At 48.5% G+C, this 19,293-nt stretch overlaps 1 protein-coding gene across 1 annotated transcript in view; it reads left to right on the forward strand.

Annotated features, from left to right (window-relative positions):
• Positions 1-2,645: 2,645 nt before the first annotated feature.
• Positions 2,646-19,293, forward strand: part of LOC119453824 (uncharacterized) — a 63,555-nt gene continuing 46,907 nt past the window's right edge. Inside the window, exons 1-4 of the mRNA XM_049668095.1 lie at positions 2,646-3,221; positions 5,639-5,708; positions 9,695-9,931; positions 13,509-13,591. Of these exons, the coding sequence (XP_049524052.1) occupies positions 2,700-3,221; positions 5,639-5,708; positions 9,695-9,931; positions 13,509-13,591 (912 nt within the window). The 5' untranslated portion in view covers positions 2,646-2,699. The remainder of the gene's footprint in view (positions 3,222-5,638; positions 5,709-9,694; positions 9,932-13,508; positions 13,592-19,293) is intronic.

Here is a 19,293-nt window from a genome sequence, read left to right on the forward strand (position 1 = left end):
CATTGCTCGTTACTGGACTGCAGAGTTTGCATTGAACGAAATGCCGCGCCTGTTGTGTTAACCAAAATGGTAGTGTTCTTCATTGGAGAAGGACTTGCCAGCTGTGCATCTACTTGGCTGGGCAGCTTCACAACGAAACCGTTGTGGAATCTAAAGAACAAACAGAAGGGAACTTGGGGGCCTTTTATGTCTATCAGTCTATCAAAACCATTCTACAAGCTGGTCAATTAATGCCCTTATTGAAAACAAACTCACTCGTTTGCATGACAAAGCTGTGGCAAAGTTTATGCAGTTGATCAATTGGTGATATGTGCCAAAAATTGGTTGCCTAGAGCATTCTGCTGCCCTGACAGCATCAGTTGAACGTTTTTATTGCGTAACAAGGATTCATTTTTTGCTTAAAGGTGTCACTCAGCAGGGCACTGAGAATAAACTAAAAGCACTGAAATATTGCGTGTTGTAGATCAAATTTTCCCATAGTTGTTTTCCTCACTTAAATAAACTATTTTATGACCAGATCTGTTGCTGTCTGAAATCATAGTAAATTGCTTATTTGAGCGTCGAAAGGACATGCTACACGTCTTCAAGCGCTGGCACAAAGTGGTTTGTACGTCGAGAAGTAATCGGGTAATGACTGCAGTTTACAGGTCGTACGTAAGGCACGCATAGGGTGATTACTGCTGACCTCGACGACGACGGTCGCATTTTGAGGGAGTCGAAATGCAAGGCCGGCACCTGTGTGCCGTAAGGTGTGAGTGCGCGTTAAAGAACCCGAAGTGGTCGAAATTATTCCAGAGCCCCCAGCCCCTATGATCCTGATCCGGAGGGGAAAAAGAAAAAAAAACGCGTTTGAATCTATCGACGCAGTGCGAACTGGGCCCGTAAAATCTCACAGGAGTAGTGATGTGGGCTGATAAAACGTTGATTTCATGGATAAAGACGTATATTCCATGACGCTCGCAGACAACGCGCGATACCCGAGGCTGGCGATGCGCTCATTTCGGTTGCGTGCCTTCCCGCGCCTCGGTCAACAGCGCCGCCCTGCGGCATCGGTGCGCTGAGGGGTCACGCTTGCGCCGCCGGTATTCACACCTCCCCTTCTAGCCACCCTACCCTAGGGCTCTATTCTGAGCCGCTATTCTGGACATTCCGCCATTTTCTTCTAGGCGTGACGTAGGCGCGACGCTTACAAAATGGCGCTCATGGCCCCGTTTTGCTTTCGTAACGTGACGCAAATTTGACGTTTCGCCTAAGAAACTATAATGTAGGCATTTAAACTAGCGTGGTTGATAAAGCAAAACAGTTTTCCTCCCCAGTAAAAATAAAGCAGCTAGCTCAAAGCGTACAATTATTCCATCAAAATCGTTTCTCGCTTCCGTCGTCTGCATGCGCGCAGGCTGTCGTCTGCTTCATTAGCTAGGATGCGTGTCCTCGGGAAACGGAATGAGTCATCGTATATTGGCGCCCATGCGCTTGCTTTCTACCTTGAGACAACATACGCGACCTGCCAGTGAGGATCGGCGCACGCTCTAGGCCGCGTTATCGCTATCTCGTGAACCGTAAGTCACTCAGCCCGACTCGGCTAGCTGAGAAGCGGCCGAATATCATCGATAGCGTTGCGCGCGCCTCAGGTATCCGCTTGAGCGACGCAAGCGCCGGCACTGCCATCTCTTGTGCACTTCGCTGCTTACTCGAACCGCGAGAGGAAACTTCAAGGCGCCGCCTTGCGTACATTTCTTTTTATAAATTAAAAAGTCACCGTTGTCATAGCTTTTAATGACGCGAAAAGTCATTAACATTAATTACAATACAAACGCAATAGTGAAAAGTGCAAAATGTCGCAGAAAGTTTGCTAGTTTCAAACAATATTATTTCAAATAAACGTGTTTTTAATAAAAATGATGGTGCAAAACACAAATGCTAACACCACCCGAGAGCGATGCAAATGCTATGAGCACGCGTTGTGAACAAAAGATTTTATGACCCGAAATGACAGGGAAAATGCGGCGATACGCATGTAGAGTGTAAGCTTCTGACCTCGACTCTACCACAACAATGAAACCAAAACTATCAAACCAGAACCAATGACTCTTTTCATGCGGCGCTTCGAGCGCCTACTCTGTTCTGCAGGAGAATAGGACCCCACTTACTCACGTTTTTAGTTTATTTGCGTAAGCTATAACGGATTCTTATTTCTGGATCATCATCATCATGATCAACCTATGTTTATGTCTGCTGCAGCAGGAAGGCCTCTCCCAGCGATCTCCAATTACCCCTGTCTGGAAGATACTATACTCTAAAGCTTTCAGGTACTAACTACCATCAGACTAATTTAAATAGGCCATCGGAGGACTTCGCTGTTTCTAAATTCGTGCTGGACAATGGCTCTCTGGATTCCCGGGTTTTTCAAAAGTATCGCCAAAAATCTCGGGGTCAATTTTTGTACTATTTCTTCTAAGCTACAATACTACAACAGGGTACTAATATAAGCGCTGAATTCGTGGGCTTCTAAACTGAGTGGAAAAATTGAAAATAAAAATCTACTGATTTCTACTGATTTTTCGCGAAAAAATCTACCACAATTTTTTTTATGTGTCGTGGCAACACTGCTCGGCACACTTCTCCATTTTAGCCACTGTATTTTAGTCGCCGCTCCCGTGGTCTGTAAAATTTTGCACTCGACTGTGCATGTGCACGTTATGGCTCCTCCTCGCAAAATACGAACCGCTGCAGAAGAAGCGGAACGTAGAGCTATCCGCGCCGCTAAAGCCAGGCAACGTCGGGCTGAGCAGAGAGCAGCGCAAACCGCAGCTGGCCGTCGACGCCAGGAATACAATGCAGTTCGTTCTCGTGAAAACGACGCAAAGATACTTCGCCGCGAAGACCCTCTAGTGCGTGCAGCAAAAAATGAGGCCCGGAAGCTTCGCCGCGCAGACCCTCACGTGCGAGCAGTCGAAAATGAGGCCCGGAAGCTTCGCCGCAGCGAACCCGAGGTGCGGGCGTGGGAGAACCTGTCGAGGCAACTGCGCCGCCAAGACCCTTACGTGCGAGCAGCCGAAAATGAGGCCCGGAATCTTCGCCGCGGAGATCCCGGGGTTCAGGCATGGGAGAAATTGTCGAGGCAACTTCGCAGAGAAAACTTGGCGATGCTTCGTCGAGAAGACCAACAGGTGCGTGCTGCCGAAAGCGTTGCCCGACACCCTCGGCGACAAGAACCCGCGGTACGAGCACGTCAGGCACACTCCTGGGGCCGTATTCTGAAACGTTCGCCTAGGCGAAATTTCTTTTTTCGCTTTCAGGCGTGCGCCGATTGGCTGTTTTAGCAAAATTGGATGAGCTGATTGGGTGGTTGAGCCCGACGTCATTCAATTTGCTCAACCAGCCAATCAGCGCGTATGCTGATTTCGCCTAGGCGAACGTTTCAGAATACGGCCCCTGCAGTGTGCCCATAAAATAAAGAACGCTGTGGCCGTAGGGCCCCGCTGCACGTCCTTCGCGACATGGGCGTTCCGCTCCACCGGAAGCTGCACTAGCATATAAACATATGGTCGTGAAATTGAACATGGCACCAAAAGTGTCGGCTGCGATGCTGATCGATGCGAGAGTGGTGCTCACAATACTCGCGCTTCAACCTCGTGGGACCGCAGGTGCGGCAACAAAGCGTTGGCGTGACCCAGGGGCCGTATTCTGAAACGTTCGCCTAGGCGGAATTTCTTTTTTCGCTTTCAGGCGTGCGCTGATTGGCTGTTTTAGCAAAATTATATGGGCTGATTGGTGGTTGAGCCCGACGTCATTCAATTTTGCTCAACCAGCGAATCAGCGCGCGCCCTGATTTCGCCTAGGCGAACGTTTCAGAATACGGCCCCAGCTTCTCGCGCTTTTGCAAAGCCGGGCGAACCCACCTCTGCCGCTTCCGAGGTGTCCGCTTCTTGCGTTGTTCATTGTCTATTTCTAGGAAACAACTAGCTAGAAGTATCAAAACTATTTCTTCCATGGCAGACGACCGTTGGGCTGATTCCTCGTTGGCGTTCCGTAATTCTCGCACGGTATGTTGCAGAAGTCGCGGGGCGCTTTTCTTGTCGCGACAATAGATTATTATTTTTTTTTTTTTAACAAGTACTGCTCCAGGAGGGCACATGTAAGCGGCAAACGGAGGCCTCAGGAGCGCACCTGAGATTATTATAAAGCAGGCGGCGCAGGATCTCCAGTGCATTGAAGGGGCAGCGGGGGGATCAAAGCTGGAAGCAGGGCGGTCAGTAGGTAGGGGGCGCTGAGGCCAGAGCATGCCTAAAGCCCCTATATTTATAATAAATATAGGGGCTATAAGCATGCCAAGGAGTGTTCGCATACAAAAATCGTATACTCCTCATGGCATGTGCAAGCCTCGGCGAGCCCCAACCCAAATACGAACTGGGCTTCTAGCTTTGGTGTTCCTGTTGCCGCTTTACAGATAACACATGAATTAACGCGAAAGGATCGCTTTCGATGACGGATGGGTCAATGAATGAACATACCGCTTGAAATGGTGCGATGGAGAGCGCCACCACAGGGACAAATGTATGCAAACTAGATGGATGTGGCCGAAAGTGGCGGTGGAAAAACAAATGTGAACAACTTAGACAGGCAAGAAAAAGATTTTCTGCATGCTTGCCGTTTCCCAAGACGTGAACGTACCCTTTGGGTCATAAAGCACACCTGAAGGTGTTTCAATAAATGTGTACAAATTACGAAAACACTGCTTTCCGTATACTCAGTACTTGCAGTTACCGTCTTCGAGCAGTTTACAACGGTCTCGTATGGAGCCGCTTCTACAGCTTGCACTGCGACTGTGCTGCATGTGCCGCACAGGGCTGTGACCTTTTTTTTTTTTTGTCTGTCTCGTATTTTGCTGTGGGCGACGGGCTGTTTATTGTGTTATACGACCAGTTTTAAATCCAAGGCCGTGGGGTACGCGGTGGGGCATGGAAATCGTGCTGCTGGAAGGCATTTTGGTGTTTAGGTTCACGTATGCTATACTGGCAGAAGCAGCATGACAAGCTGCCTGCTGCAAATCGCTTTACGCGGTGTGGGGCTAGAAGGCAGGCATGTTTTCTCGTTTGGAGGAAGTCCTTGAATATGTAAGGAACAGGAGAAAGAAAAGCTGTGCCGTTTCGTATAAAATGGACCGGACGCATGCACAAACCATGGCAAGAAAGCTTGGCCTTGTGGATTTTATAGCAAATAGTGCTTGGACGTGTGACACCCACAAGACACGGTGCGCTGCAGTTAAGGTGCAACTTGCTTTGCCGATGGCCTCCTTGCAAAGAAGACGAGATCTTTTATTCCCAAAGACAACAGCTCTGGTCATTCCAAAACCCGTTATTGTTCGCACATAGTGGACATGTATGTTTACTGTACAGCTACATTATTTTACAATTTTTTTTAATATCATCAATTTAGTGTTCAATTTCATTATTTCTCCTAAAGTCTACCCTGCATCTTGAACGCTGCCTTCTACATTGCTTTGATTTTCTAGAAGAAAGTGCTTTCATTATGCAAGTAAATGTGGTAATTTACTGCCTAGCAACTTTTTAATGCCACACTTATTTAATGCTTCTCCAATTGAGTGTGTAGTCAATATATGTTTGTTGTTTTGCAGTTTCACATTGGCTCCTGGGAATCATCAGAAACACTCCCATGTTCATCAAAAAGCAGCTGTCCAAGCACAGGTTAGTGGTTAGTATGCACTTTTGTGTGCTTTAATTACTACTTGTTTGCTTGCTGTAGTGTTTGCATAGTTCGTTTCTGCATAACTTCTATTGTGCACAGTATGCAAATGTGATTGAAGCTTAATTATTATTCATGACTGTGTTGAGGTGGAGTGATTCAGTGGAAGATGGCCTGGTTGGCTTAGCGCAAGTGTTGACCAAAAGCTTATACAACATGCAGTGTTGACCAAAGGCTTGCAGATGGCTTGCATGCGACATCACGAATGCAGCTTCTCAGAGTGCTGTTCCTCCAACATGGCAGCTAGGATGACATCAGTGGAAGCCATCCCTGCAATATACAATGAGTGGACGGCAGAAATGTTCAGCGACTCAATATCATACCTGCGTACTCTGGAATTCATCATAATATTTACAAATTCAAGCTTGTACAATTTTACAAATGTTTCATCAAGTTGTAGAAAAGAGAAATTCTGTTTTCCAAAAAATTGTACTCTTCAGTCTCCAACCAGGCCCTTGTCGGCCATTTTACTTGAATGTGAAAAAGCAGAAGAGGGTCACTTGCTTAGAGCAAGTTGCGAACATGAAAGAGGAAAGCTGTGTCGTCTCGCATGAGATGATCTGAAACCCAAGGTGTTGCCTGTCAGTTTGTGCTGCTGTTCTAAGTTCGTGGCTCCTTGCGTCCTACGTTTAAAGTTAAATCGTCATTGATGGTGTGTTTGTTTTCCAAAGTTGTGTGATCAGGGCAAACTAAATGGAAAATATGCATGCTAATCCCTCCTTTCTTCCAGTGAAGTGTCTATGAAATTTTACGAATATTTGCCTTTCTGTCCCATTATGTCACTGACGTACCTGTACGTTTTCCACTGTTTCCAGTTGGACGTGTGCAGTAACACGAAATTGGTTAGTGCTGAGGTAGTTTCGCGATCTGTTGTATATTTCTAGAAGCATATTTCTTCATCTGTGTTGGTTTGTTTAGTCTGGGTTTTTGTTTTGCGTGGTTGCGCCACACAGAGTGTGGATCTGCGCGTGGGAAGGGTGGTTCCCGAACATTGTGCACCGCCACTGCGATGAGTCCTCATTCATATATTTGTGCTGTAGCGCAAAGCCACTGCTCTTGCTTGTTTTTGCGATCTTTCCTTTGTTTATAGAATGTTTTCTTTCTTCTTCTTTTGACCTTTACACAGTGACACTATTGCAGAAGCGTGCACGTTAGAACGAAACTATGTAGGAGATAGAAAACAAAGCTAAGAATGTGAGGACCGTATTAAGAATGCATTTGCAATTATCCATGTAATTTTTTTCCTTCTGATTAGCCGTAAGTAATGTGTTCATTTTATAATATCTGAGAAAAAAAGAATTGACTCTGGTGGTGCATAACCTCCGAAAAAGAATCCAACACTGAAAGAGTTAATATTCATGCATTGGTAGGTATGCAATGTGCTGTCATGCTCAAATAATGTGAATTGAATAAAGTAGTCAGTATACTGTGTCGCGCACTTTCTTGTTCTTCCAACTAATTTTGCATCATGCAGTAACGAACTTCAGGGCGTTGCACTAAATTGTTTGTTATTCTGAAAAGCCATTATAGTGAAAGCCACAAACTTAACCACCATTCCATGCCAGTGCATCAATTGTCACCATATGGGCCATCCAGGAAGATGTTAGTGTTGGCCCTTGGCCTGTGCTGTTGCTATTTTCCATAGATGCCGCCACCACGCACCACCGAAGCGCCCTGTAGTAACTATGGCGTGCGCAAGAAAAACGACGACAAAACCACTGACAAAGGCAAAGCTCCATGTTGCCTCCAAAGCGGAATTCATTTTCTCATGTTGTTCGCTGTAGGCTCTGGCTCGAGGCAGGCACCTGAACTATTCCAAAGTGCTGTAAATGACACCCTCTGGAAAATGCAGGCTGCATGGTGTCCTCCTCGAGAACGGAGGTAACATTTCTCCGCCTGCATATGGCCGCTGAAAGAAGCGCGAGAGAAAGAAGCACGGTCGCGAGCTAGTGCCAGCAAAAAATCTCCAAACTGAGTTTGTATGTAGCCCAAAAGTAGCTAGAAGCAAAAGTGTTGACATAAATGTAGCCCAAAAAATACCTGTAAGCTATTGTGAATTTCCAAAACTTTCTGCTTTATTTAGCTTTATTTAGCAAAACTTTATTTAGCGAACTGCTTTGTTTAGCTTTATTTAGCAAAACTTTATTTAAGGAACTGCTTTATTTAGCAAAAACAAATAAAACATGCTTTAGTTGTCTTTTCTGGTTAATGTTTTGCCAAAAATTCACATTTCTGTTGCATTTTACTAGAGAACAGCTCGACTCTTGAGCTGGAAAACATGCTGTTTTGGGGCAGAATGAAAAGCATGGACCTTCTGATGCTTTTCTTGTGCCAAAATGTGGCAGTTGTGTTTAAGTCACATCTGGGTGTGGGAAACAAAACAGCTGAGCCCTTATAAGCGCGGAGGAATACGACGGATATTTGTGTCTGTCCCTACTGTTGGTCTTCTGTCCCTTCTAGTGCGCTGTTTTTACAATGGTATATACCGAAGTTTTTACATTCCATTGCCCGAAGGTCACCACGTAGCCGAAAGAGCGTTTCCAATGCTACGGCTGGCAAAATGTAGCCCAGTTTGGCTCTTAAAGCTCAATGTGGGAACCGTATGAATCAAAGAACAGGAGCGTTCAGGAAGAGAGGCACCTCCGTTGCTGGACGACACCTGTTTGCACAGAGCATGCGCTCACAAAACCCAATGCGTCGGGTTTTGTCAAGTCAAAATGAAACTGGTACTCTGTGTTGCCATGAAGTCGGTGAATTGACTTCTCTTTTAATTGCCAGTTATTAATTGATCATATGCTCATTGGCAAAAATTTTACTGCAGGTCTAAAGGTGTTTATTTGGCAGAGCTTGGAGCAGCGCAACATCGATGGGCAGGGCAGTCACAGCTTCCCAGCACGAGAGCCGTTGCTGCGCGAGAGCACTCGATCCACTAGCGTTTAGAGCCAGTAGTGCTGAATCCACTGGCGTCTCTCTTCTTCGCTACACAGGTATTAAATGTGGCAGGCAACTGGGCCACATTAGTGACAGACTGCTTTAAGGATGCCGTGGGGTCTCACACGCACTCTTGGGACAAAAGAACGACAACACAGTAGTGCAAACAATCAAAAGGGCATTTATTGCACCTTTCATGCACTAATACATGCTAGCCGAATTACTATGCATAGAACATTCACATGGGCGCGCGACAAATCAAGGAAGTCCAACTCACCGCGACCAGATAGCGAGCGAATAGGTTCACCCCATGCTATGACACCATCGCCTAGTCGTTCACGTGCACGGTCACGTGAACGGTGGCATGTTCGAACGATCCGTGTTCGTCCATACCGGTGCCCTGCTTCTAGCCATGCGAGACGGTCTCGCAAAGCGTGGATCGGCGCACGCACGGGACGTCCGCATCGCTCACCGATCCTAACCCAAAGAGGAAGTGCCTTCGACCTTTTTCTCCCAAGTCACCCCGCCGTTCGGTGGCGTTAGCATCGCGACACTCGCGCTATCTCTCGCAATGCACCGCAACCACTACGACCGCCGCCAGCGCTTAGCCATGCAGAAAAGCCAGACTACAGGAAGACGCGAGCTATGCGGGGAAAACAACATCAGGAGACGCGCGAGTCGCGCATCCCCGCAATGCGTACCATACCAACGTTGCTTTTATTCAGAAATGAAACCTATTATATGCAATTATGTAGGACATTGGAATTATACGAACATTTATGCTGCACTACACCTATGTATCTACATTATAAGTTCATAATAGATGTCGAAGCATGGAAGTGCATTCTATTGCAGGCTATGTGGTGCCTCAGCATGCCTCATGGCTTTTGTTGCACTGTAGATGCAATTAAAGCCACGTAGGTCAGGAGGCATAGTATGGTCGGATAATATTGCTCAGGTACCTTTTGTTCTTGATGAAAATTTCATTTCTGCGCAGACTCGAGAGATGCAACTACGACCGATAGTGAGCAGCATGCAGCCTCTGTGATGGAGCGTCACTGTCCGGTCAGTGCTGCTCGAACGGGGCAAGCCACACAAAAGGACACCGAGGCAGTTGCCACATCTACGTTGTGCTCCGTTGCAGTAGAGTCTGCATGCACGGAGGCCAGCGTAGAAAATACGTCAGCAGTCGAGCAGACTGCACCCAATGCTGCGTCGCATGCGGAGGAGAAAGGTGACTGCAGTCTTTTAAACCTAGAAGCGATCATGAATGTAGCTGCTTGTTAAAGGTGTGCTTTGCTTGAATAACCGTCCTTGGTCGTGCGATGCCTTTATTGTTATGCGTGCTGGCCTTTATCCAAATTTGTACTGTTGGGTGAATTCGGATAAGATCAAACAAAGCGTGGCTGATTGACCTTTTTGATTTTATGAATGAGTTTATATGTCATTACTGTCTGTTGTTTTGTGATGTTAAGCACCATTGATGAAATAGTTAAAACACATTGATTGCTGTGGAACAAGAATGGTGGCGGCAAATGCTACACAGTGAATCACTCTCTGACCAATTAAGGGCAGTCCGGAAGGCCCGCGATGTGCCTGAAGGGCTCGGCCTGACAGTCCCAACGTGGGAGCAGCCCATGTCAACCTAGGGTTGACCTTCAGGACCCAATAAAGTTCTGCATACCATATTGCTGTATAGCACTGCAAGCCCTTGGGACACTTGGCGCATTAAGTGCCTCGCATAGGAACAATTCACTTATAGAAAGCGTGCATCTTGTGACAATGGAGAAAGAAGTTACGCTCGTTGCTTAAATTCGCTCAGTGGTGCTGTGGTACATTTCTACGAGGTCAAGAAAGGTTGTGATTCAACGTGTTTTAATGTTGAATAAAAGTCTCTCTGCAAGGTCCACAATAGTGGTTGAGGGAGGCGTTCGTCTGAAATTTGCTGCGCGTTTTTTTTTTTTTTTTTTTTGTAATGCACAAGCTATCGTTTACAACCGAAGATTAGTGCTTCTGGGTTTTTTTCCCTCCTATTTTTTTGGTAACCATAAGCACTGGTATAGAAATCCTTTTTGTTGTGGGCATGTGGTTCTCTACAATATAACATGGTTTTATGTGACAGTATTTTTCACGTGACTCTTTACATGTTTATGCTCGTACTGTTAAATTTAGATACTACAATGTGCTGTTTTGTTTATTCGTATTCTAATGTTAATGGCAAGCTAATAAAAAAAATAGGCTATGTATGTTGTCCAGGGTTCTCCCCAGAAAATTTTGACAGGTGGACATTTGGCAACAGATGTTCGAGCGCATGCAATCACACAACACAACAGTGCAAGAGACTTTATATCTGCAAATGCAGCTCACGGGGGGGGGGTATTCTGGATACTTGTTGAAAAATCTAGGTCTCCTTATCTAGCTGATTGGTTGAGAGCGCCAGAACGAAAGACACTGGGAGGGGACGTTCTCATTTTTTTCTTATATTATAGGGGCACTTATATGGACACTCCAGGGGCATTTCTGCCGACGTTGCCGTCGCCAAGAGGTTCCGTATCAAGTACCCGGCCGATAAAATCGTCGCTGTGTGCCGTGTGTTCTATGTGCGAGTGAAAGCGTGCAAGAGTGAACCGGCGATCGTGCCTCAATCGCTTGCACACAAGTGCGGGAAGCGGGAAGGAAGCGTGCCGTCTTTCAGTCGTGCACAATGTTCCGGAGGCAGGGTAAGACAGGGGGGGGGGGGGGGGGGGGTTACTCCGTGCTGCCAGAGCAACCACGCGTGCCCGTCGGGCCGCAAGGCTTTGGGGGGAGGGTAGGGACGGGGGAGGCTGCGTACTACGCCGCGCAGTCCCACCCGGGCGGCATCTTGAAAGGCATCTGCGGCGGGGGCAGAGTCCTTCCTCCCTGCGCTGTGTTTTCGCGGCTTAATTCGCATTGATGTGAGCGGCGGGACGAAGGTCAATTCGCTCGCTGCTGCTGCCGCGCTTACTCACTACAGCGTTCTGACAGCGACTTTCCGCGCTGCTTGTGCGCCTGTGAGACCATGCTTGTTAATTAATTTAGTTCGTATGCCTATGTTTACAAGTTTATACGGCCGATAAAACTACTATCCTTACTTCGTACAGGTGTCCACTAGTTTGCTATCGCAATTGATGCTTCGCCTTTCGGGCAAAACTGCGACATTTCTGTATCTTTTTTAATACTATTGCGGAGGTGACGACACATCGGGTTTTGCCCTTCTTTCTGCGCACGTCTCTTCTTTCTTTCGCGCTTCTTTCCGCGGCCATACCAGCTACCCACGTGGAGAAATGCAACTGCCGTGCTCTCGGCGATGCCGTGTACCGCGAACGCCGAGTACCGCGATCGTCCGTGTTTACTGCCAGTTTCCCGGCCTTTGTTTTTGGCTTGTGAGCGTGTGCGGGTACTTCCCGCCGGCATCCATGCTTACCCGTAACAGCGTGCTTGTGGAAGGCAGCCCCTCGTGCTCCTAGCTTCCACTGCATAGGCACAGAAAGTTGACCCCGAGGACAGCAAACTTGAAGCCCGAGAGGTGGGCAGTGGTGGGCGGGTGGTCATAGAGGTGGGCGGTCGGCGGGAGTGGTGGGCGGCAAAACCACCGCCGCCCATGTGGGGAGAACCCCGATGTTGTCCCACCCTGTATCAGCCCGTGGACTAACAGTATAAATTAATTAATGTTTGGTGGCCTGGCAAGAGAACGAGAATTCGTGATGGGCAGTCAGCTTCTAGAGCTTGTGCAAGAGTACATTCATGTAAGCCAATTGGTCAGAGGGGTCTCAGATCATGAGAAGGAAATCTACAAAACAATTGTAGAGGTAGGAACACATAAAACAGGCATGAAGTCATGAATGGCAATGTGCCGCTCTTGTTGAAACGACAGTTGCACATTCATTGCATTCAACATGTACTAACGTACGAGGTAAAATTCCGAAGTTTACCAAAGAAATATAGCTTAACTGTGTCAAGAGATCGATCTAGTTAATAATCCAATAACGCAACTTCGTAGCGCAGTAACAAAGAACGAGACAGAAGGGAAACGACATACACAAGCGCTTGTGCATGTCGTTTGCCTTCTGCCTCATCCTTTTTTCTGCGCTACGAAGTTACATCATGGAATACCAAAGAAGCTTGAAAACTTGTGGACCACGCAAAGAGCGATGGAACTAAAACTTAAAATATACAAAGAAAGCGTTGTAGGTTGGGGAGCAGGTGGGACTAGCCGATATTCAGGCTTAAATCTTGGGCAGGCCATTGCATAGGGCAGGCAACCAGAGGCCTATCGCAGTTGCAGAATGGGTAGCACAGGAAGGGATCTGCACTCATGGATGGCAGAGAATTAACTGGTGGGATGAAAATTGGACAATTGCAAGCACAGGATGGTATCAGCTGGCGCAAAACAGGGGCATTCGGAGATCGCTGAGAGAGGCCTTCATGCTGCAGTGGACATAAAAGTATTCTGATGACGATGATCATGATGGCCTTGCTATCTTGCAATCAGTTTGCTTAGTCAAGCTACACCAATAGCCTGGGCCAATTCTTAAAATGTATCAGCGTATGCTGCTGTCAAGCTTGTAAACCTTGCACATACAAAGATTGCTGTGTTGTTGCCTTGCTTTTATGCAAGTATGCAGTGTGGATTGTCCTTTGTAGCCCTTTCGGACTGTCGATATGAAATGGTTATCTTGTGACCCACAGATATGCATTAGAAATGGCCCATGCATCTCTTCGATTGTTCTCATTGCCACTCGTTCTTGATGCTGTAACAATACTGCAATCACTCCAATTACTTTCTGCAGGACCCACAAACGCGATGAGCCTAGGTGACCTCATCATGGCTGCCAAAGCGGCATGCCATGCCCCTCCCAAGGTCGACGGTCAGGTCAAGGTTGATGTGCAGTGCAGCTTGCCTGTGGCTGAAAAGTCTGTCGGGTGCTCCTTCAAAACAAGGAGCGTGCAGAGTGCAGATCAGTCAAGTTCCACCTCAGGTAGGCGGTGACCGGCACGACAGGTGTGTGCATGGTGGCGGTTAAATATGACTTTTCCTTACGACTTTTCCTTGTGGGAGCAGTATGCTTTTGGTAAATAGCTGAGTCTGCCTAGCTTGGTATGACCTGCTGAAGTGACCGTGACATTCTACTGCTGAGGACAAGTTAGCGCATGCATGATTCTTGTCTGCAGCAGATGTGTTCTGATTGAGGTGAAATGCAAAAACACTGCTGCTCTGAGAACAATTAAGCATCTAAAGAAGTTTATCCTGAGCCCTCTAAGCCACGGTGTCTATTGTAGCCCTTACATTGCTAACGGATAACGTAAAACCATGCGATTCTCTGAGGCTTAAATTGGTGAAAGTCAACTTGCTTTGAGGAGAATAACACAAAAATAGTCTACAATGCAGGTAACCACAGATACAGTATATGTATGCTGCCAATATGCTCATTCATCATCACAGACAGAAACTGCATGTGAACTGTCATGATTCTCGTTCGGGGATGGCTGCAAGTCGTATGACATCCCACAGCATATCATCGGTGATGACCAAGCAAGACTAGGCACACGCAACACTGTCTGGGAATTGGAGCATACGACTGGGCTGTCCCCTCACTTTCATTGGGGGTTAGTTCCCCCGCTTTCCAAGTGCTGCACAGTCAGTGTGAAGCATTTCGTTGACTGCACCAACCGACGACGACATGGCGCTGGTTAGGCCTAGCCACCGGGGGTGTCAGGCCAGTTAAATTTCTTCTCCGAGGTCTTCCAAGCAGACGATTCTTCAAAGGGCCTTCGTCACTGTCCGGCAACACTTTGCACTCAGGGAGGCCAACACTTTACACTCCTGGAGGCCAACTTAGGAATACATCCGTTTATTATAGGACAAAGTAGCATACATCGACTAGTGGCGACCGATTTTCAGCTCGCTCGCCTCAGCTGTACACACTCTTTTAAATACCTTTGCAAATTGAGGCGGTACCCTTACTTTAGGTCTCCTCGCTCACAGCCTACCATTCAGTTCTTTTCAAAGTAGGCGGGGCCATCAACAATCCACACTGTGACCACCCCCCTTATTAGCTCGGTTTTTGGAACACACAGACCAACGTCGCTTAAAAGAACGTCGCATGACCCTCTTGCTCGAGGTTCACACACCTCGATGAAGCTGGCCTGGTGCAATGGCATGCCCCGTGAACACAAATCGGCACTCGAGCCACTAACCCCGGACACGCCGCAGAATCGTACTCACGCGCGACGCTGCTGCCGGTCTCCTGTTACATATGCATGCTCGTCGGTGTAAACTGTGTATCTCCCACACTGCAACAGGAATGCCACTACCGCCTGCAGTAACTCTGTTTGTGTTGGCTCACAAGAATGCACCTATATGCCGCTGAGCGATATACGCGCGGTGAGGCGGCTGTTTGACATTCTCCATAAAGTGTCCATATATCTTAGGCACCGCAGTGGAAGTGCGCCATCCCCAGCAGTCCCTGTCTCGGGGAGCAGCGCGCCAACACAAATGACTGTCGGTTGCGAAAGAATAAAAAACCTGTGCGAGTGTCCGCAACGGGGCCCCCAGGTTCCGATGTGGGTGGCGGTCAATGCACGCAAGGCTGATTATACCGGCCAACTTACCGTATTTACACGATTGTAGGTCGACCCATTTTTTCAAATTTGGCAATCCAATGGTGGGGGGTCGACTTAGAATCGAAACCGAACTGTGTACCTCTAGTAACGGCAAGAGAAATGAGAAATCAGGGGCGCTACGGCGGGGTTACAACTTTGCACCTACGTTTTTATGGTTACGGTAGAAGCGTAGCGTAATAATTTACTGTATTGCATACATTTTGATTGCGCGCACCACGAGCGCACGGCTCTTGTGGGAGCATCGATCATGGAAGAGCCGCCGTTTAGGGGGTATTGGTAGATGGCGGAAGAGCCACCGTTTGGGGGGTATTGGTAGCTGGCGGAAGAGCCGCCGTTAGGGGGGTATTGGTAGTTGGCGGAAGAGCCGTCGTTTGGGGGGTATTAGTAGTTGGCGGAAGAGCTTTTTTTTTGAGATACGATTGTTTTCGACGGCCGCGCGCGTCTGTCACTTCTGCTGTTGTGCTGAATCGTCGCGCCTGTCAAAGGACTTTCAGCGCTCGTTCTCAGCAGCGTTCAAACGGGCTGCTATCCTCCATGTTGAGGAAACTAACAACTGCGCAGCGGGACGCAAGTCCGGAGTCGGTGAACGTGTGGTGCGGCAGTGGCGCCTGCAGCGCGAGAAAATTTGGCCTCTCTGGCTACTGTGTGCGGGTGGGTCCTCTGCGTGGGGGGCTGTACCGCGCGATGTCGTGGTGCGGTCGTTCGCGAAGTGTGGACTCACTTTTGATGACGACGTGCTGTGGGACCGCAGCAGCTATGACGGCAGCAGTACCAGTGAGGTCAACTCTAGTGACGATGAGTAGTCTTAGCAACCCCATCAATAAATTTCCCTTGTATGAAATGCACTCGCGTGGTTTTTCTCTCTCTCCCCCCCCCTTCCCACACACACACATTTTTTTTTTTTTTTTTGAGACATGCAATTTTGGGGGGGTCGACCTACATTCGAGTCGACTTACAATCATGTAATTACGGTAACTAGGCCTGTCACGGGAAGCTCACCCTTGATGTATGAGTATGTTGATACCTGTAGACAAATATACGGAGTTCTGGTGCAATTTCACGTGCACAGGCTGAACTGATGGCAGAAGCATAAGTGACGTGACCGGTGCATTGCAACAAGCGACCGGCACGTTGCAGATCTGGCACAGCCGCGCGGGCGTCCTATATTGAAAGCGATCTGCGACGTGCGCAAAGTGCATGCCTGCGCGGGCCTCATCTTCAAGATGATCTGCGATGTTGAGAAAGTGCGCCTAGTGCCTGATAGCTTAGTATGCGCTGTGCTTTCGATGTTCAGTTCGCTTTGAAGCGAGAGACAGCGTAAAGGTCAATTCGCTCGCTGCTGCTGCCACGCTTCCTTACTCCAGAGTTATGGCAGCGAGTTTCCGTGGTCATCGAGCGAGATGTGTTCAATTTTACCAGTGCGCGCGTGACACTGTGCTCATTAATTTAGTTAGTAAGCGAATGTTTACACGTTTATACAGCCAATAAAGCTACTACAGTGGAATCTCGATGATACAATCACGGCTAATACGAATTTTTCTGTGGTCCTGGCCAAGCCCCATTACTTTGCAACGTGCTAGAGAATGGTTGTTACGAATCGATTTTCGACCCGCGTCGGTTGATACAAATAAACGCCGCCCCACCGACGGCTGCGAAAGAGAACAACGCGCAGTCACGCGCTCTCTTTCTGTTTTGGTGCGGAGACGCGGATGCGGTGCCGGACAGCGCAGAGGCCGCGGCTGGGAGCGAAGAGTTTGAAGCGGTGGCGCGTTTGTGCTTTTCCTTTTGTGCTTTTCCCCACGCAGGCATGGGGAAGTGCGGCCACCGTAGCGAGCGAAGGTTCGTGCAGTCTATCACTTCAACGGAAACTGAACGGCGTAAGCACAGCGCATACAAAGGTCAGAGCCGTGTGGAGATCGCTTTCAAGATACGGTGTGCCCAACAACATCGACAGCCGGCACAGGCGCAAAGTACAAGAACGGATTTGTTGGCAGAGTAGAAGCCGCCCCCCCTCCCTCCTTCCCGCGCTGCCTTCCCGCTTAGCTCCTTTTGCGTGGGAGATTGCGTCGCCAGTTACCATTGCGCCCGGTTGCAAGATACACATTTGGTGCCATAGCACAGCATCGCCGCCCCCCCCCTCCCTCCTCCCTCCCATACCCCCACGGTCTTTCGCACCACGGAAGTCGCGTTTGCTCTCCACTGTGCATTCGCTGTCCGTGAAGGCGCGCATCCCCCGCGCGCTTTCACTCGCACATACGGCGCGCGGCGATGATCTTATCGCCCTGGGACTCATGTTCCACGTCTCATGCTCCTTCTCCGCATCGCCCTCGTTGATCTCCTCTCCCATCTATGGGTGCACCTCGCTGAGAAGCGTGCTCGCTACCACCCTTGTCGGCGAGATTTTCCCGCGGAAGCCGCATTATAACCGGTACTTCGTCTCACGCGGCTGCCTGTAAGCGGTATGCGTATACATGGAGTTCTATGGGAGGGTAAGTCGGAGTCGGAAAAGGCTTCACTCGCACATACGGCGCGCGGCGACTGCGTTATCGCCCTTGGACTTTAGAGTACGGCCACGCTAGCGGCAAAAACACGCAGCAAAAACGCGCGTCAGAAACCCGCGGCAACGCGTCATGCCGCGCGCGGCAGAAGCGGCAGGAATCGGGGGTCTTGCGGCGTGCCGTGCGAAATGGTTCTGCGGCAAATGCCGCGTGCCGCGAGATGAAGAACCAATGCAGAGCGACGAGGGTGACGTCACGGAGCCATCACAACCAGAACGCCGCCGGTCCGCGTTGGGTTTTCAACGACGATCGTCGTTTCTCGCATGAAACAACGAGCGCTCGCGGTGTTGCTCGCACGTTCGGAGAGCGCGGGAGATCTTATCACTCTGCCGCGCGGCGAGACGCGCGTGCCACGGTGGCCTCGCGGCAAGGCGCTGACGCGCGGCAACTTGCCGCTCGCTGCATGACGCGCGCGTTTTTTGCCGCTAGCGTGGCCGTACCCTTTATATACGGAATATCTATGAGCCAAAACCAATTTTAGGGCCACAACGCGTCATGGACCTGGTGTGACATTCCGAGGATGAGTGCTTCGACGAAAACGGAAAACGGGTGCGCGTTACAATTGAGGGCGCGTTAGAATCGAGTAAATACGGTAAATGTTTATTTTTCGAATTTTCGTGCCGAACCTGCATATAACAAAATCCTCTTTATAACAAAGTTTTTCGGGAATTTGTCAATTTCGTTATATCCAGGTTTAACTGTAATTTGCCAGCTGTGTGAGAAATATCTTGATCAGGGGTACAAGATCTGCTTGACCGAAAAACATTGGCTTGTGGAAGCACACGCAAGGATCGCTGAGGATTACAGAACTGAAGGATGCACGATGTGAAAAAAAAAGCACGATGAGGTGACATTCGATGGTTGGGCGATATAACATCCTGTACCTTCAGTGGGAAGACTGGCGTGTTGTCAACATGATGAACACAGTTCGTATAGCAAACGACACGGTCACTGCAAAAAAAAAAAAGGAGGTAAAAAAGACGAAACACCTTGACTTAGATATCTGTGACAACCCATGTTTTTGTATCAACCCATGATTATAATGCTGGCATGCATTATAATCACTGGTTAAATTATATGAAATGATTGGCTACTACAGTTAAACCTGAATATAACGAAATTGACAAATTCCCAACAAACTTCGTTACAAGGAGGATTTTGTTATGTGCAGGTTCGGCACGAAAATTCGAAAAAGAAACACTTACCGTATTTACTCGATTCTTACCGCTTACCGATGGTGTCGTGGCGTCCTAGCGTTGTATAAGGCACGTTTATAGTCCGCCGTTATCGGCGCGCGGGCCAGTCACGCTAAGCCGGTTGCGCTGCGCCTGCCGAAACGCCATCTCCTCTATACTCCCACGTGCGCGCCGTGGGCTGTTATCTTTAGAGCATG

The sequence above is a fragment of the Dermacentor silvarum genome, chromosome 5 (assembly GCF_013339745.2).
Source record: "Dermacentor silvarum isolate Dsil-2018 chromosome 5, BIME_Dsil_1.4, whole genome shotgun sequence".
Lineage (NCBI taxonomy): Eukaryota > Metazoa > Arthropoda > Arachnida > Ixodida > Ixodidae > Dermacentor > Dermacentor silvarum.